Raw genomic sequence first — 19,701 nt, forward strand, 5'->3', positions numbered from 1 at the left:
TCCTCACCCAGCTGGCGCCTTCCTCCTCTCTCACCCTCGGCGCTTTAAGAAAAACTGCGCCCCGGCGCGCACCTCCTCAACCAGCTCGAGCCTTCCTCCTTTCTCACCCTCGCCGCTCTCCGAACACATCCACCCCAGCGCGTGCTCCTCACCCAGCTGGCGCCTTCCTCCTCTCTCACCCTCAGCACTCTCCGAAAAACTGCGCCCCCGGCGCGGCACCTCCTCACCAGCTCGAGCTTCCTCCTCTCTACACCCTCCGCCGCTCCCCCCCTCTCCGAACACAATCACCCCAGCGCGTGCTCCTCACCCAGCTGGCGCCTTCCTCCGCTCTCGCCCTCAAGCACACTCCGAAAAACTGCGGCCCCGGCGCGCACCTCCTCAACCAGATCGAGCCTTCCTCCTCTTACCACTCGCCGCTCTCCGAAACACCTCCGCGCCGGCCGCGCGCCCTCCACTCACCCAGCTGGCGCCTCCTCCTCTCCTCGACCCTCGGCCATCTCCCGAACACCTGCCGTCGCCGAGCGCGCGCTCCTCACCCAGCTGGCGCCTTCCTCCTCTCTCACCCTCGGCACTCTCCGAACATCTCCGCGCCGGCGCGCGCTCCTCACCCAGCTGGTGCCTTCCTCCTCTCTCACCCCCGGCGCTCTCCGAAAAACTGTGCCCCGGCGCGCACCTCCTCAACCAGCTCGAGCCTTCCTCCTCTCACACTCGCCGCTCTCCGAAAAACTGCGCCCGGGAGCGCACCTCCTCAACCAGCTCGAGCCTTCCTCCTCTCTCACCCTCGCCACTCTCCGAACACCTCCGCGCCGGCGCGCGCTCTTCACCCAGCTGCGCCGATTCTTGGCGTACGATCGGCACAGCTCAACGACGACCTTAAACAGCTCCGCTGTTAAAAGCACGATCTGATTACGAGGCACGCCTTAGTTCGGGAAATAATTTTGATCACCTGAAGTTCTTTAACGGGCATCTAATTACGCGCGTTCTTGGATTTCGCTTCAGTTAAAGTACGGCCTCAGCGGCCGTGATCAAACCCGCGATCTCCAACTCAGCAGCGTAATGCCACAGCCACTAGGATACCGTGACGGGTCGGCTTCAGGAAAGAACTTGAAAATGTAAAACTAATAAAAGAGCAGCGTGTTATTCAGAAGTGAGTACAGATGAATGGACGAATATATTTAAAAGAATTAAAAAAAGAAGATTCATTCAACAGTTTACAGTGGAAGGAATTTACAAATTTATAATAGGAATAGATAAAGGAAAGCCAGTATTAGCCTGATGTAGGTCTTACTGCTTTAATGAAGTCACGCACAGCATCAAACACATCCCCGTGGCCGAAACCTCGTGCCGAGGCCTCACAGGAGAGTATAATACCCTGCAGCACTCTGCCACTAGCATTTCTCCTTCTTTTTTCATCGTCGAAGGTTTCTCCCGCTACAGACAATGGCCTGGTAAGACTACACTGACGTCCGTTTCCGCCTTGCCCGAAGGAACTCGCTGGCGCAAACGGAGACCGGCCAGCTTCGTAATGCCGCAGCAGTTCACATTGCATGCAAAGCACGGGGTACAGATGTTATCTGCATGCACGACGTGATAGAAATCCGTACGGTTGTTTTCCAGATGGGCTCCCGGACAGTCGCAGTACTGGTCATTCTGCTTCTTTTCGAACATGGTAAGTAATGAAAAGGTTAGCCAAACTATCCACCAAGTACATTTGCAGAATGTGGCGGTCGTCATTAAGGTGTGTGGACAGTACGGACGGTGTAGCGTAACGGCCCGAGCTAGCTGGTATTCCGTTTGAGTAACGTCTGAGCACCTAATGAGCGCGAAGGAACAGAGAGAAAACAGGTATATGTAAGCGTTACCCATTAAAAAAATGGTTGGGAGGAACACGTTTTGCCCTGTGCATTTTCTTCGCCTCTCATATTTTGTCTGTGATTCCGCCACACCGTGTGTAAAACATACCTCGTAGCCGAAGCAGTGTGTCACTGCTTGCGCCAGTTATATACAGAATAAGTATAAAGCGTATTCGCTCTAATGTGCGATCAAGCTCGAGAGGCGATAGCCAATCTTTTGGTGACTTCGTTCTGCCTTCCACAACCGTTAGAATAGCCAACGGTACTATAGAATTTACTACGCGTTCTTTATGCCCTCCGACATTCTTTGGAATACCTTACGCAGGCTTTTTAGGTGCCTGCGAAGGCCCCTAATTGATCTGAGGCCAAAATTACGAAGCTTTTTTTTTTTTTTTTTGGTCGTTGGTCGATTACCTTTCTTAAGTTTTGTTACAATGATAGGTCGGTGAATGCATGCTCTCATTGCTTTATCTAGCATACAAGCTTTGTGTAACGCAAAGCTGTGGAAATCTTATTTATTCTAACTGACCCCGGATGCCTGCAGGGCTGCACGCGCTTCATCTCGATAACCCTTCTACTTCGTCTATAACCTCTTGACGAGAAATATATGATGTCTCCGTCATGGTATTGGACGAAAGCATTAGAGAAATGATTCTAGGGACGGTATGATGGAACGGTTCCTTTCGCTCAATTCTATTCTTTTCTTATCCACTGCTTACACGACCGGCCTGTTCTGGTGATAGCGCACCAGGGAGGATTCACGAAGCGTCTAAAAGGAAAAAAAAAAGAATAGAATCGTTATACTTTATCCTGGCACTGGTATCATTATGCCGCAGCTCGTGACTAATCTCAACTTCTCCCTTGCCGCTGTCCGTCTCCGTCTATTCCTCTGCGTCGTCGTACGGGGTCGATCTAATATACCTCTCATAATTTATTTTGCTAAGCGCCTTATCCTTGGTCTACTGTCTGTGCGGGCGAGAATATCAGCTCCGACGCATACAAGACCTATAATTCTAACCGTTGAACAAACAGCTGTACGTCTTGTAAAGGCGTCGTTAAGTTTGCCTAGGACTCGTTTATACTCCGACGTCTGGCGTGCTTGCTGTGAGCTGCCGAGGAATGGGAAGTGCTTGGCCGATATACGACAGCACCGCAGCGCTGGCATTAGATATTTTTTTGTATTTGTATTTGTACATTTGTATTTGTATTTGTATTGTATTTGTAAATACAAAATAATAAAGAAACGCTTCGAGCTGGCTTTCGATGCATCAGGCCTGGCAGCCCGGTGCGCTTGACGACTAACACTGCGTCGGAAAAGAACCGCCACCCACTAAGGTTTGGATCCGAGCTGGTTGGTAAGGCAACATCTTTGAAGGGAACAGAGCAAATGACGGGAAAGGCGGGTAAGCCGTAGCGGGCGCATAGCGTCTGAGCGCACGGGTTTGAAGAGTTGTGCGAAACACACGGCCTGCACAAGGAAAACCTCTGTTCTTAATCTAACGGGCCGCATGCTTCGACTCTAGGAAAATGCGACCTCTGCGACATCTGTCGGCGAAAGCGAGACAGCGCGGTCCGGATGCCGTACAACCAGCGCTGGCACTTCGACGCCGCGTCGTTTCTCTGCCAACCGTTCAACTTCTGCGACGACGAGATCACGGAACGCATGAAGGGCCGCAAGTCAAAGGCTGAAATCAATTGCGGAGGTGAGACAGCGAAGGCACACCGAATGCAGTTTACACATGCACCGTACTTCATACCCAGAACGAATATTTTCTCTAATCGCTTCTGAGTGAACTTAGAAAAAAAAAGTTAGCGACAATGTGCAATGTATTGTGCGGTCTTAAGAGGATATAGGGACCTTACTTCCTTGCGACAGATCAAGGTGCTTTACTTCCTGGAGTAGAGGTGGAGCATCGAATGGAGCAACGTTTAAGAACAAAGGGGATCAAACAGTTTCATAAGCCGCGCCCTGCGAAGCGATGTTCTGCATACGTCACTTAGCGGTGGACAGCCAGCACGCTGCGACGTTGGCTGCGACAGCTATTGACCCTTTTCGCGGAGCAGTTTGCTCTAGAGGAACGAGATGGCGCTTTCCGCGGCGCGCCATACGTTGCCTCAGCGAATGCGCACGAATACGAAACCATTACTGCGTCTACCCTCCTACTGTGCGATCAGCTGCCGAAAATGCAACTGGGTGTGCGCTAATGCACTGTGCCCAATTCATACTGCAAAGTGTGTAACGATAAAGGGAGGACGTGTGCGGTAGTTCGCTGCAAAAATAGTGATTCACATATTAATGAATGGAATCAACCTGTGTCGCAGCTGCTGCATAAGGACTGCCTGTGTTGGCGCCCTTCGCGATGCACGGCTTTCCTCAAGGATAAAGAAATATAATTCATCCACCTGCGCTGTATAGCTAACCTCCAAAGAGAGGACTTCAATTCCGGAACATCGGCACTTGGGAGTGAGTACCGCTCGTTACAAATTGAAGTAGTGCCACTTACTGGGATTGTAAGTTTCCCGCACGTTATCTACACACATCCAGCCTTACTCGTACGAAAACTTACGCCCACCCTATCGCCAACGTGTGAGTGAATAGGCGCACACTTGAATCAATGTGCCGGAGCATGAATGACGGCGACTACACCGACAAGACACGAATGCTGGAAGCTGAATGTTTCGTGACGGTCCACAGAGTAAGCGAGGGACTAGCGATAATACGTCTTTGCTACGGGCTACCACAAAGTACAGAACATTTAAATTCCAAGCTTTGTGCGCAGCAAGAACAAATTTATCGCAGCAGAGCATACCCGCGAGTGATTATGCTGAAAATAAACAATCAGATAGTGGCCGCACCGAGGAACTTTACTGAGTCAAAAATATGACAAGCCACTGGTTCAAAATGTTTGCCAAATAAAGAACGCAGAGCACACTGATCCCGATTTAATTTATAAGCGGAAAGTTTGGACAGCTTGGAATACATTTCTAGCCCCGCTTTTAGTACAAGCAGCGTATACGCTGCTCACGCCGTTTGGGCAAGGCGTAATGAGCTCTGAAAGCACTTACATGTCCTCTAAAGCTGTGGCCAAAGCTTCGTGTCGTGCACGCAGTCACCGCCTACGATATGCGTCGAAACGGAGGTTTGCTGCGCCGCGCCGGCGTCACGCGCTTGCATTGTAAACGCGGAGGCAACGGAGGCGGCTGAGGCAAGCAATGAACGCATCACCACGTGATCAAACATGGCAGCGCCCACGGGAGCGCCGCGAAAAGGGTCAATAAGCACGGAGCCGGAGCGCGCTGGTTGCTATCTGCTGGTTGACGTAAGCAGAATGTCGCCTCGAGGGGCGCGGCTTTACGCTCGCTGCAGCCTCCCATTTTCGGTTTCGTGCGCTCTGATAGCCTAAATTCGCCGTGCCACAGTTCCCCGGGTAATTGCATTTTTCCAGATTAAAAAGTTGATATGGCTTATACCGAGAGTTTCCTTCCATTTCCTAATTACGATGAGCCCGCAGAAACTAAAAGTGTAAAACTTAATAATGTTTACAGTGAAGCTGTTATATTCTCGGTTCCAGGAGATCGCGTCCGGCAACGGAAATAGAAAGATAGACCGGAAGTAGATAAACTATTTTGGGCTCCATGTGCGTGGTGTGGTGGTTTGGCTCCATGTGTGTGGCTGCTTCCAGCCAGCTGTGCCTTAGCACAGGTGTGAAAACGGATGATGGATGGCGCATTGTTAGACCCCTCGCCACCGCCAATGTCTCTTTCACAAGTGTCGCTTTACTCGGCGGCGGCACGTCCCACCAATCGTTGTGCCCCTTTGTCTCGTGACGTAGAGATCGCGCTAGCGCTGTTATCAGCAGTTGCCCTTTGGACTCGCTATGGGATGGACGCTCGTTTGACCACATCTTCCAGGATCATGACGTTAGGATCCTGACGATGCCGTGCAGTGTGCCGTGGCTATGAACGCTGCGGCTCATACGTTATAGTCGGATACAACTTTAGAAAGCAGCGGCATCTGCCCTCTCAATAGCAGATGCATACGAGCCTCCACCAATGGGCGCGCACTAAAGACTTGCGTCATGAGCCGGACGGCCGGTGTCCCCGCTGACGGAGAACATGGTAGCCCGCGCTTCAAGCCGGGGCGAGTCGCGTCAGCGGGTCTATTTCTTTAGTCGCAGAGGAAATCGGCTGCTGCGCTTCGGTCATCTGGGCAGGGCCTCTCCTGTCTTCTTAAGTTGTACCCGACTATAGTCTATGACGATGGGGCGGCCTTGGCGCAGCAAACGCACTACTTGGCCATCGCGCCGGGCGAAAACAAGACGCCGGTGTCCTTGCTCTTTGACGAACATGCCGAAGATTCTCAATATAGTCAATAATGATATTATATAAATTCATTATAGCAATATTCACTATAGCAGACCCACCATAGTCACCGCTTCGCTGGCTTCCATCTTCACAGTAGTGGAAGGGCTCTGATTTTTTAACTAATAACTAATTATCACGTATCACCCGTCACCCCGTGGTCCGCACCGCAGACGACATGTCTCTGCAGAAACCGTCCTTTTATTTCAGAACGCCTATTTTTTTATGATTACTTAAAGTGTTCGTACAAACACCCTCTATAGTCGTGCTATGGTACGGGGCATATGTCTTTTTTCAATAGGGATATCAATCAATCAATCAATCAATCAATCAGTGAACGAATCGATCAATCAACGTACAGGCGCCACTAAAAAGTATGGGCTCGCTGTTGTGCACCGCTGTTTTCGATTCAGGCGTGGACTGTTTCGAGTGGCTGTACGAGTCGCTGAAGAAGAGGCAGGCGCAGGAAAGCGACCTGCCCAAGACTATGCTCAGCCACCACCAGTACCACGCGCGCCACGAGACAACAGCGCCTCCGTCGGCGCCCAAGCAGCCCGTCTTCACTGTGGCCACCAGACAGAGCGAGGCGACGACCACCCAGCCGACCTCCACTGTCACGGTCAGGACCATAGTCAAGCAACCTGCCACGTCGCAGGACGAGGCGCTGAACGAACCCGAAGCCCCTTACGAGTTTGGCTTGTCCAAGCCCGAGGCAATCCATGTCCCTCTGGGTGAGCGATGCAGCGGTGCTCGCAGGTTTTACTCGTTTACTTCACTTGATTTTATCTCCCTCGCTTTTTTTCATTCCTCCTTGCCATCTCAACCGGAGTAGCATGCCAGGCCTGTCGCTAGGCCATACTCTTCAGATATCATTAAGCTTTCTCTACTTACAGAAGCAAACAATATGCATTCTTCCTTACAGGAAGAGTGTTTGTGTTTCATATACAGGGTGTTTCAGCGAACACTTTCAAAAACGTTTTAAAGGTTGCCTGTGGCAGATAGCACAATTATAGTTCATGAGTTGGTCTACTCGAGGAGGCGGACATTACTTGAAAAAAAAAATGAAATGCATAATCGACTAATTAAGAAAAAATCACTAATTAAGTTTTTAACTAATTACCATATGGCCCATATTGCAATTTACAAATTGTAGCCGTGGAGTTCGCAAGGCGGATCCACTTGGAATTAATTCTCAGGACGACACCAGTTTCGAGATATTAATTCCCGAACTTTCCGGCGAAATGCATTGGCGTTCCAGTTACACTGTCTTAGCAAAACGTGGTTTTATGCATTGAAGCACAGAAGTAACTGGAACGTCAATGCATTTCTCCGCAAAGTTCGGGAATTAATATATCGAAACTGCTGTCATCCTGAGTATTCGTTCCAAGTGGATCCATCGCCTTGCGAACTCCACGGCTACACTTTGTAAATTGCAATATGGGCCATAAGGTAATTAGTTAAAAAACATAATTAGTGAGTTTTTGTTAATTATAAGATTATGCATTTCATTTTTTGTGCTGGTAATGTCCGCCTCTTCGAGTAGGCCACCTCATAACTAGAATTCTTCTATCTACCACAGACAACTTCTAAAAATTTTGAAAGGTATTGCTGAAACGCCCGGTATATTTGCCTTGTGAAATATATGTTGCATTAGTCAAACTGGCATGTCAATCAACAACAGTTTGCGGGAGTTGTTCAGGTAGTAAGGTTGCATACTCCATCATTAAATGTCGACGCATATAGCCTCCAAGCTAACAGGACAAGTTATGCGAATCGCGTACACCGTTATTTTTTTTCACAGCTTCAAAAAAATTCAGAGCCTTCTCCTGTCGAGAAAACGGCGGTGAGCGAAGCTTGCGGCAAGACGACGTTGTCGCAGGCGTTTCGCTTCGTTTGCCCTAAACTCAGGGTCGGCGGCTCTTCGCTGACGTTTGGTCTCAACATCGCGCTCCCGCAACTGGGGGTCCGCGCCTCTTCGCTGACGTTTCACCTGAATTTCGGAAGCCCTCACGCTAGAATCGGACGACAAGCTTCCCTTACCCCCATTTTCTCGACAGGGGAAGGGCTGGTGATTTTGTCTCTTTGAGTCCCACGTATGACAAGGGTAGTTCAAGGGCGCGTTACAGGTCCCCAAAACCGCAGGGGTATGTGCCATTGTGCTTGGACCCTTTCTGCACTATCACCAGGATCGGCCCACTTTTTAGCGTGACACCACCACCACCACCAACAATTGTGAGCCTATAAAGCTTCGCTTCAAATAAATAAATAAATAAATAAATAAATAAATAAATAAATAAATAAATAAATAAATAAATAAATGAGAGCACTAGAGCACCAGTCTAAGGAAAATAATAAAACAAAGAAAAAGAAGTGAAACTTCGTTAGCTGGACAGATTAAAAATCTGCATGTAGAGCGTGCTTATTTGTATCATATTTCACGTGCAATTACGTCGACCTTGTCGTCTTTAGCGTCGACGCTCGGTTGTCCCTTTCTTATTTTTGAACAAGAGGCCAGGGGCCGCGATAACGGAGATAGTGCAGTTTATGGTGCGACGGGGTTAATGTTCGACTATATTGGTGCTAATTATGTTCATATATACCTTTAATTTTACCTACTCTACGGCCGGTTCTCGCATCTTGTGAGCTCCGCCGACGCCGCCTTCCAGACATCACAGCTTCTTCCGAGCCCTGCCTCGTCCAAGCAAACTCGCTCCATTTCTCAAAACTGTGCGATATGATGGCTTTGCCTCAACATATTTATATCTACGGTGGTGCACCCTTTACAGGGGTATATCGAAATTGGGTAATCTTCGACTATGTTGCCACTAATTACGTCCGTGCCGTTAATTTTACATACTCTGCTACTAATAATCGCTTCTTGTCTTGTTGAGACCTACGCTTTTATACCTCTTTTGTGACTCGCTACGACGTTCTGGAGGAGCGAAACGCTTGTTTTTCTTTTCTCGAAGTAGTTACAAGATACCCAGATACCAGATATGCTAGCCCGTGTGAAGTCAGTTATAGTACATTGTATTCAAAACACAAACAAGGACATGAAACGTGAATGCATAGATACAATATCACTTGCCCTACTAACGGTTATTAAGGCTTTCAGAGTAGATTGCTGTAATGAGCTGTTACTTCATAGTCCAAGAAATGTGTGCTTTCTGCAGTTTGAAAAGACGTCGGTACTCATGAGAAGGAGTGACATGATAACGAGAGAACGGCGGGAAGCATACTCTGTATGTTCACTAAGTGCCAGGACGCTTGCATGAGATAGCTTTCAATTTCTCGAGGCAAAATGCAGAATTTTTGTGCGCTGATTGAACGAATGCGTGTGTCTACAGATGTAGCGCACATGAGAAGTTCATCGTCTGCGCTCATGGCCTAAATGCACTCATTCACTTTCTTTACGGCCGTTCCTTTATCTTCTTTATATTAATCGGGCAAGGGGTGGGGAGCTAGGCTCTCTGCGCATTATTGTAAACGTAATTTCCATGTACAATAATTGGTAGTAAATTTACGCGTCAGAACCCGCGTTTACGAAAAAAGAAGAGGAAAGAAATAGAAACTATGAGAGAGAAAGAGGCAGCTGAAAGGATCACTGACCGCTAAATTTTTGTTTGCGACGTTTATGTTGTAATGAGTAGGTACGTAGGTGTCTGACAATCACGGAATGAAACCATAAATGCTCCAACGTGACGAGTAAATAATGCTAGTCAGCAGACCCGAGGCACTCGCCATGTCGTAGGCTTGATGGACACGAAAACGGATTCGTAACGTAAAGCGCGCTGGAGCTCTGGCGAATGGGAAGGATGGCGAATGGAAGCAAGAAGGGATGACGGCGTGCAGCAAGTTTCGATGGCGTGAAGAGAACTGTAGAATCGTAGAAAGCAGCACAGGAAACGGGCACAAGGGCGGTGAGAAAGCAGGGATATCGGTGTCGGCGGCGACGAACACTCTAGCAGAAGAAAGAGGCAAATCTTCAGAAAGACTTCCGCAAAATGGAGTCAGCGCAAGTTCTGTACTGGCACAATCAATAACTGCGCGATTAGAAGAGAGGAAGTCCCATCCTAGAATGATGGCATGAGAGCAGCGGGGAAGAACAACAAACTCAATGTGATATAAACTGTCTTGTATGGCGACACGGACGGTGCAAGTTCCTACAGGCTCAATTGGCTCAGCGCTTGCTGTACGTAGCGAAATAGCGGAAAACGGCGTCGCGACCTTTCGGAGCGTACGGCGAAGCTGGTCGGCAATCACTGACACCGCGGCACCGGTGTCGACAAGCGCGTGAACAGCGATACCTTCCGCATAAACTTCAATGATGTTCGCAGGGGATAAGCGAGGGCTTGAGCAGTTCGATGAGATCGCAGTTCTTGCCTCCGGAACTGCGCCTTTTAGTTTTCCTCCAGAGCGGGGGGGGGGGGGGGGGCGGACAAGGGGGGACAGGGAACGTCGACGGGGAGAGGGAGACCGACGAGTGGTGAAACTTCGAGGAGCAGGAGACGAGGAAGCGAAGTGCGGAACAGGTGGAACATAGCGGGGCTGAGAGTCAGGTGTATTCCCTTGGGGTCTCGCAGTATCGGGAGGGTACCAACCCCGCCGGCGGCAAAATCGTGCCACGTGGCCAGCAAAGCCACACGCGTAGCAGATCGGCCGATTGTCCTGGGTACGCCACGGATTGTGAACAGGGGGCCCAGGCTGGGGTGCACAATGTTGAGCCGGACGTAGGGGCTGCGGAGGCGCGCAGAAGTCGCTTCTGGGCACGTAGTTTGCAGCTGCAGAAGGCGACGCGTAGAAGCCGCTTGCGGGCGTGTAGTGTGAAACTGCAGGCGGAGGTCTTGGACTGGCAACGACGGCAGCGTACGTGAGCGGAACCGGCGCTGGAGGGGGCTGATGAGCGAGAGGTAGTGCGTCGCTCACTTGGTCGTGTATGACCCGACGTAGTTCCGGAGACAAGGAGGACTCAGACGACCGGGTAACAGGCAAAAGGGACAGTTGACGCGCCACTTCCTCTCGAACAAATTGTTTGACTTGGTCGAGGAACGCGGAGTGGGCGGGAGCAGCATTGAAACTGTCGGTGAGGGCCGAAATCGTGTCGTCCGGCGCGGCAGCTCGGCGCGTAGTGAGGCGTTGTTTGCGGAGCTCGTCGTAGCTCTGGCACAGGGTGATCACCTCGTCAACCGTTCGAGGATTTTTCGCCAAGAGCATCTGGAAGGCATCATCGTCGATGCCTTTCATGACATTCTTTATCTTTTCACTTTCTAGCATAGTGGGGTTGATGCGCCGACAAAGGTCAACGACATCTTCAATGTAGCTGGTGAAGTTTTCACCCTTTTGCTGAGCGCGACCACGCAAGCGTTGTTCCGCACGAAGCTTGCGCACAGCAGGGCGACCGAAGACCTCTTTGAAATAATTAGTAAAAGCAGTCCAGGTGGTAAGGTCGGATTCATGATTCCGGAACCAGAGATGAGCGACTCCAGAAAGATAGAAGTTGACGTTAGTCAGCTTATCCTTGTCGTCCCATTTGTTGTGCGCACTTACGCGGGCGTATGAGGAGAGCCAATCCTCGACGTCATGATCATCGGCGCCACTGAAGACAGGAGGATCGCGGTGGCGTAGGGCACCGGAGCAGACAACAGGCGAAGCCTGGGGAGGATCGGGCTGTTCGGCGTCCTCAGGCATGGCAGAGACGGGAGGGAGCGTCCGGCTGCGGAGTTCCAGGTCGGTAAAGGGCCCAGCACCTCCACCAAATGTAGAGAGGCACTCTAGTGTAATTAATTAGAGCGTAGAGCACTGCAACGAGAGGTTACACAGCGCAGGCAACACAGGCACACGGCTTCGACCAACTCGTCGTCGTCGTCTTTCTTGAAGCAGTGCATACTGCTCGTTCTTCTTCAGTACACTAGCGACGTTAATTATGATCAATTTTAACGTCCCTTCAATGCGCGCGCCCCCAAGTCATAAGAAACGAGCGCCGCACCACGGTGGTAGCAACTGACCGGGCAGCAACACTCCAATTGCTAGTAGATACAGCGTTCGACCGCTGGCGCCACGCTGCGCCGCTCGCGCGTACCGCGTTTCTAGGTGGTTTTTTTCGCCGAGGGCGCTCGAACGCAATCATATGGTTCGCATCAATGCAACCCTTGGAAGCGTGGCTGTATGGCTGGGTGGTTACGGCGCTCTCTTCGGGATTATGCGTACGCTGGTTCGAATCCCGCCCAGGCCAGATTTTTTTTTATAATATCACGCTTTTCCTTTTTTTCCTCTGTTTGCCAGTGCGGTCGCTTGAACCCCGGTGCCACGGCGGCAGCCGTGGTGCCGGGCGCCGACGCGAAGCGGCGGTCGTTGGGGTGTTGCGGAGCGCAGCGTAGCAACACCCCAAATAAAAAAATACTGCTCCAGTCAGGTACACTGCTCCCTCCCTGATAGTGAGATTATATTTGGATCATCAAAACAGTGATGCGTTTATAATACCACCGATCCCAACAGCAGGCTAGTCACCACCAGCCCAGCGTTTTCTCCGTCAACGCCTCCTCCGTTCCAACGGCGGTGGCTAGAAACATGGTACGCGCGAGCGGCGCAGCGTGGCGCCAGCGGTCGAGCGCTGTATCTACTAGCAATTGGAAATACGCTACCGGGCACGCGATCTCGTACTCAAAAACCGATGGCGCTGAGGAGCTCACGTAGTTGTGACGGGACTGTCATTTCAGAAATCGCCCGACGTTTGTGCGCAGGCGCGAGTAAAAGCGGGTGCGAGAGAGAAAATCTGGCGTTTTGCTCCATGAATGTCCACGGAGGACAAGTTTCTTTGTTCGTTTTGTATGCGTTTGTCACTAGGCGTACCGGCATTGTGGAGCGAGGTCGCATGCTGGCCGTGCCCATGCGCGAGTTTGATTACGCTCCGACGCTGGCTGCCGGTACGGTGAGCCAGGTGAAGCAGCGGCACTGACACCCCATTTGGAGATCGCTGTGTCTAAAGCTACGTCGGACGTACGCGAATCCAACGTTTTCAAAGGTGGATCTCACTATGCCGACATTTTAATAGATATAGGCTTACCCTTATGATGTATGGGTCGACGCACACATCGTTAATCATTTCTTCCATATATACACGTAAATGAACTGGCTGGGCCGAGATTGTAACGGGCTATCTTGTTTCTTTTGTTTTTTTTTTTTTTGCGCGAAGGCTCATCTCCACATATCCGTTTATTCAAGCCGTGAATCCGCGTCAGCACCTGCATTGGCCTGAGTAGTAATGTAGCGCCGGACCAGCGCTTTCCAAAGAAATGATTGGACCTGGCGCGCCGCTATTGTAACGGGCTATAGGCTTAACTGTTTTTTTCCGCGAACGCCAGTTGGCGCATATGTGCGTTTATTCATCGCGTGAAATGGCGTCAGCACAATCATTAGCATGGGCAACGATGTGTGCGTCGACCAATCATTTTCCATACAAGTAATTGAACGTTGCTTGACCGAGATTGTAACGGGCTATAGGATTACCTATTTTTTCCCGCGAAAGCCAATTTGCGTATGCTTATTCAGCGTGTGTATTGGCGCCGGCCCAAGCATTAGCAATGATAACGTATGCTTCGATCGCTTTCCATGCAGGTAAATGAACCTGGCTTGACCGAGATTGTAACGGGGCTATAAGCTTAACCCCCCCCCCCCCCCCCCCTTTTTTTTTTTTTCCGCGAAGCAACAATTTGCTTATGTTTGTTCATTCAACGTGTGAAATGGTGTCAGCACAAGCATTAGAATTGATAACGATCTATGCTTCGATTGCTTTCCATACAAGAAGATGAGCCTGGCTGGACGGAGATTGCAACGGGCTATATGCTTGCCTTTTTTTTGCGCGAAAACCAATTTGTATATGTTTGTCTAGTCAGCGTGTGAAATGGCGTCAGCACAAGCATTAGCATTGGTAACGATGTATGATGGTTCGATCGCTTTCCATTCAAGAAAGTGAACCTGGCTTGACAGAGATTGTAACGGGCCATAGGCTTAACTCTTTCCGTACCGTGCCCATTGGGCATGGTTAGCCCTCTATATCGATGGTTTGAAACGCCCCTTTCGAGACCTTCCGCGCCGCTCACGGACATAATGTGCTATCGGACTTGAAGGAGGAGAACTATATTTTTTTGTAAGCAGTTCGCTTTTTTCCCGCGAGGCAGCGATTTTTAAACGCGCTCCGAAGTTTCGCGATCGTCAAAGGATAACGAAAAAATGGCCGCCAGCTATCGATGGTTTGAAACGCCGCCTTCGAGACCTTCCACGCCGCTCACGGACACAATGCGCCATCGTACGTGAAAGAAACTATATTTTTGTTTTCTAATTTTTAAACGCGTTCCGAAGTTTCGCGATCGTCAAAGCAGAGCGCAAGAATGTCCGGCTCCGGAAACGGCGCGCGCGCTTCGCGAGATCGCAGATATCGCGATTCCGCTGCCTCTGCAGCTGATCTTATCGATACATAAAATAGCAGTGAGTCAGAGGACGCTGACGTCTGAAAGTGACGACGACGCAAACCAGCCCGGAACATCGGCGGCCGCAGCCCGGCACGCCCAACTGTAGTGCTTGCAGTTAAATTTTTGTAGCGAAATACATGGGCAATGAAAAATCTTGATTTTTTCCGAGATAGTGCCTAATAAACGGCAATACATTTTGTATATCTCAATTTTCGTATCACTTTTTTTCTTAGTAGATACCAAGCATGTCTTTACAAACTTTGTTTAATCTTATAGCACAATCTTGATTTTAACAATTTATATCTTTTTTTATGGCGTACATATCGTTAATAAAACTTTTATGCGTGAAAAGTGCATTCATTTTGCTTTATGTTTACCTATTACGTTAAATATTGAGTGCAGTAGTTTCTTCAGGAAAAAAAAAAAACATCTGCCGTAACATACAAAAAAAAAAAAACACCTATTTTCCCCATGGTAGGGAAAGAGTTAACCTTTTTTTTCCGCGAAAGCCAATTTGCGAACGTTTGTTTATTCAGCGTGTGAAATGGTATCAGCACAAGCATTAGCATGGGTAACGATGTACGAGTCGACCAATCGCTTTGCATGCAAGTAAGTGAACCTGGCTAGGCCGAGTTTGCTACAGGCTACAGACTTACTTATTTTTTCCTGCAAAAGCCCATCTGCTCAAATCGGTTTACTGCTTGTGCAAGTCGGCGTCGGCAGGTGCATTACCACGGGGAATGATGTATGCGCCGAACCAGCGCTTCTATGATAAGTGATTGGATGTGGCTGCACCAACATTTTGCCAGGCTTACCTTTCTTGCCCGGGTAGGCTAATCAGCACATATCCATATATTCATCGCGTGAATAGGTGTCGGCAGGTGCATTAGCATTGTTACTGATGTATCCATCGAGCCATCGCATTCCAGAGACGTGAGTGGACACAGCTGTGGCAACATTGTTACTTGCGCTTACCTTTTTTTTTGTTTGTGTTGGCATTTGCTTTTGTCTGTACATTTCGCCGTCGCTGTACGGCGTAAAGCAAGACGCATTATGACCCGCCCATATATAAACAGGCTGCAATCTCTCATATACTTAGGTTTAGGGGCGCGTTAGAGAATCCCGGGTGATTACAATTAATCCTAAGCCGTGGGGCTAAGTCACCCGCTGTAATGGCGGTCACATTGCCATGCATTTGATTCTGAAATTTGGAACCCTGTTTAGTGAGAGGAACCCGTGTTGCGCGTATTGAGATTCATCAGCTCACAAGCAAAAGCGTTCAAAATTATTACACGAGAGTACAATAAAAATATTTATTATTTTTCTATGCATCTAGTTTTGGCTTTGTCAGCAAACGGACAAAATATATAGCTCGCATGATTAAGTATGTCATTCCAAAATCAAATGTCAAGGCTTCAAATCAAACTGTCACTATATTCAAATCAAACTGTCACTGAAATGTGCAAGCGCACGAAGAATATTTCAGCTGAGGCGCAGCAAATCTTAAGGAAAGCGTTTTGTTTTCGGAATAAAGAAATTCTGTGTGTTCTGCAGCGTGAGTTGGCGTGGCGTTACCTGTTGCATGCCGTAGTCTCAAGGCTGGACGGAGCGAGAAAAACAGGAAAACGTACGCACAGCAATATACTAGTAAATATTAGACGAATATCTTTGCACTACAGAGTAGGCATAGAAATGCGAAAACTACCAGTATTAATTACTGTAATCACTGCAATGCTAAGTACCAAAAAAAAAGAAAGAAAGAATCAAAGAAACTCTGGCCATCTACGATACGCTACTTGTTTACAGACAATATGGTTCACAGATGGTGTGCGAATGCACAGCTGATTTGTCGAAAAAAAGTAATTAATAGACTTAACATAAATACACACTATGTATAATCCAAAATCAATGGATAAGGATGTCGAAACGTTCAGGAAAAATAAAGGCACACTGGGCTAAACGGTTTTAGACGGCAGAATGTTCGAGGCTGAGCTAAAAAATTGCCAGGGATATATCTTCCGCAACACGTGAAAATAGAGGCAATGCGCACGTTGGGATTTCGCGCAATCTGCCTTCTATGGCCGCTCCACGGGTGCCAGGGCCCTCGGCTAACAGCGCCACCTTTACACCTCAGCGGCTAACAGCGCCACCTCAGCGGCACACAGCGCGGTCCGTATTTCTCTCTCTCTCTCTTCACCGTTCATTGGGCCTAGCTGCTGAAAACTGGGCCGCGCAAACTTGGCTGCGCAAAACTGGAAGGGCCGCAGAGCGGCGTTCAATTGGATAATAATGCTTTCGCATACACAACTCATAAAAAGTGCTTACTAACTGCAAACGTGCCTCGATGTGACCTTTGACTCCCTCTTTCTGCGTACGTTATTCTCATCTTGCTGCCTCCCCATTCCACTGTTTCGAATTTCCGCTCTGGTTAACCTTCCTGCCTTTCTCCTTTTCTTTGTCTGTCTCTTGGTTCGGATGAATCACTCAAAGATTATAGGAGTACTTTTATAGGAGAAAAATTTCGAAATACAGTTGGGTCAACGTTAACTAGAACTAGTAACGTTGAACTGGATAATTGCAGCTTATTGGGTCTTTCAGATTGCTGTTCGTAGCGATTTAGAGTTAAGCTTATAGCTACTGGAGGCTTGCCTTGTAAACGCTCGCTCGTACTTCAAAGTTGCATGTTGCATGTACCTATACTAGACCCATTTGAAACTCGTTCAATGCCTTCCTCCTGAGCGTCATTAGCCTTCTTTGTCTCCTCTGCCGGGAACAGTGCCAAAGCATAGCTCACACCGCAAGCCCGAGCTGTGCACGCTGAAACCCGACCGTGGCCGTCGCTGGCCGTGCTCCCAGCGCTGGTACTACAACATGGAGGAGAACACCTGCAGCACGTTCACCTTCTGCGGCCAAAAAGGAAACAGGAACAACTTCCTGACGAACGAGACCTGCTACGAGGAATGCCATGGTGAGACGATGCGACCAAGCATAAAGCCGGATAGGTAATAACTATCGGCACCTTGCACCGACCAGAGGGCGCTCCGACGCTCTCAGTTGGCTCTCAGTAGTGGCGCTGCTATCGCTGTGGAATAATGTTGCCACTGTGGAATGTGGAATTATAATGTGAAGATATCTATCTGCCCAGCGGTCGGTTTAGGCTCCTCTGGCCTCCTTGAAGTCCTTGGGTTCAGCGATAGCAGGTGGAAAGTAAACATGTCCGCAACAGAGATTTGTAAGAGGCGATTGGAAGTTCGGTTGTAGAAAAGTGGGGAGATCACAAACAACTGGAGGCGTACAAAAGCAAAGCTCCCGCTAGTGGTTCAGAGAATTGATACTGGGTTTTTTTTAAACATAGGTAGGACATTAGACATAATATTACCAAGAGCTTGGTAGCGCAACCCACCACCCCGTTTCAATGGGACGCTCATAGCATCCGTCCATGCAAGGCTTCAGTGTAAAGTGCCTGTATACTGCTTTGTCGCCAACCTCCTTGCTTGTCGCCTATAGCACCATATTTTGTTGCAGTGGGCCGCATGAAGATGAGCGAATCTCTCGGTACTTGTTCCTTAGTTCAATAGAGTTTACAGAAAGCCAGGCCGTTCAAAACGATCCGTGACCGCTTCATGCTCGCAATCGATGCTCTGCAGGCTGCCCTAGGGCCTGATAGCATAAAGTTGCTTCATTTTCCATGGAGGGCCTTGTTATTTTTTTTCTTTCAGGAGTTAAGGCATGACATCTGGAACAATGCACACTTATTGAATTCATTACATAACCTAATTTTCTTCACGTAAGTAGATCACTGAACCGTTTCAGTATGTCTGCCGCTAGACCTAGATATTTACACGTGGGTAAATAATATTCTCTACTTATAAACAGTTATTATAGTCTGCGCAGTGCCCCGGAAATGGCCGAATGGCCGGAGCATGTATGGAATTTTAAATGGCAAGTTAGTCTCGTAAGTTTTAATTCAGGCAGCCGTTATGAAGTGCCACGCCAGAAGAGTAAAAACTGTTAAATTAATCCATCTACTATCATTCTTTTTGTATGCGTACATGAAAGCGTCCATACTCGTAGCAGACACCGACTCATGTGCTGGTACCGAACGCAGTGAAGAATGAGCGTGCATCACGCGACTGCCACGTGAGTGAGGAAAAGATTGCCTAGTCCGATGTTTCCGAGACTGATGAAACACTTTCCATTGGCGTTTTCCCGCTTCATCTGGCCATGGTCTGGCTATTAAGAAACCGCCACTCATAGGGTGAATAAAGTGTGCTTTATTTTTTTTCTTTATTAATGAAATATTAACATGTCTTTCTGAAACGTTCTTTTCAGATGGTAGTCATCGCACGCAGGTGGCAAGATAGACGCCATCTCCGAGCAGCGCTGGGCTCGCAAGTGTTGAGGATTCGACACAAGGCGGAAGCTGCATTGTGTATAAGAGCTATTTGCAAGAATTGGATCAATTAAACAATATATAATTTTTGCTTACTGAGCAAAACTTGAATGAAGCGAATCAAGTGCGACGAACGTGTAATTCATTTATGATTTGTGCATGATTATAAATAAATGAGAAAACAATGATGATAAACTGGAAGCCACAAGGGTGCATATAATTAAATTCTGATTTTCCTGGAGTGCCTTCGCAATTGTTCGTGAAACCTATACAGTCCGCTTACAGGGTACTACGTAAGTAAAGTGACGTGGTCGCCTCCTTGGCATGGCGGTGTAAATTAATGAGACACCTCAAATTTTGGCTCTGCACTGACACAGTTGGAGCGATACACAGCGAAGCTTTCAGCAAGCCTCAAAAGAGAAAGTCAGATCCTACTGGTTCTGTGATGGGGACTCCGTAGCAGTAATACAATAGAAAATGGTATATTATGTAGCTAGCGTCAATTGTGCTGCTCTTACATACGAATTGTATATTGGAACACGGACCTGCGACCACCATTTCGAATCATAGTCACTTTTCATGTAAACTGCGGGACGAAGGCCTCTACCAGCAGTCTCTAATCACC

At 48.7% G+C, this 19,701-nt stretch overlaps 1 protein-coding gene across 1 annotated transcript; it reads left to right on the plus strand.

Moving 5' to 3' along the window:
• Positions 1-1,236: 1,236 nt before the first annotated feature.
• On the plus strand, positions 1,237-19,412 carry LOC119448069 (uncharacterized). The gene is made up of 5 exons (XM_037711557.2): positions 1,237-1,669; positions 3,377-3,556; positions 6,629-6,946; positions 17,460-17,651; positions 19,016-19,412. The coding sequence occupies exons 1-5, from the start codon at positions 1,579-1,581 to the stop codon at positions 19,045-19,047; spliced, it is 813 nt and encodes a 270-aa protein (XP_037567485.1). The 5' UTR covers positions 1,237-1,578; the 3' UTR covers positions 19,048-19,412.
• The last annotated feature ends 289 nt before the right edge of the window (positions 19,413-19,701 follow it).

This window comes from Dermacentor silvarum, chromosome 4 (assembly GCF_013339745.2).
Source record: "Dermacentor silvarum isolate Dsil-2018 chromosome 4, BIME_Dsil_1.4, whole genome shotgun sequence".
NCBI lineage: Eukaryota > Metazoa > Arthropoda > Arachnida > Ixodida > Ixodidae > Dermacentor > Dermacentor silvarum.

Excerpts from the sequence above, each read along its gene's own strand:
- LOC119448069 (XM_037711557.2), top strand. The coding sequence starts at position 1,579 with ATGCACGACGTGATAGAAATCCGTACGGTTGTTTTCCAGATGGGCTCC. Across the intron at positions 3,557-6,628 it reads GGCTGAAATCAATTGCGGAG|GCGTGGACTGTTTCGAGTGG; the intron begins GTGAGACAGCGA and ends TTTTCGATTCAG. Across the intron at positions 6,947-17,459 it reads GGCAATCCATGTCCCTCTGG|TGCCAAAGCATAGCTCACAC; the intron begins GTGAGCGATGCA and ends TGCCGGGAACAG.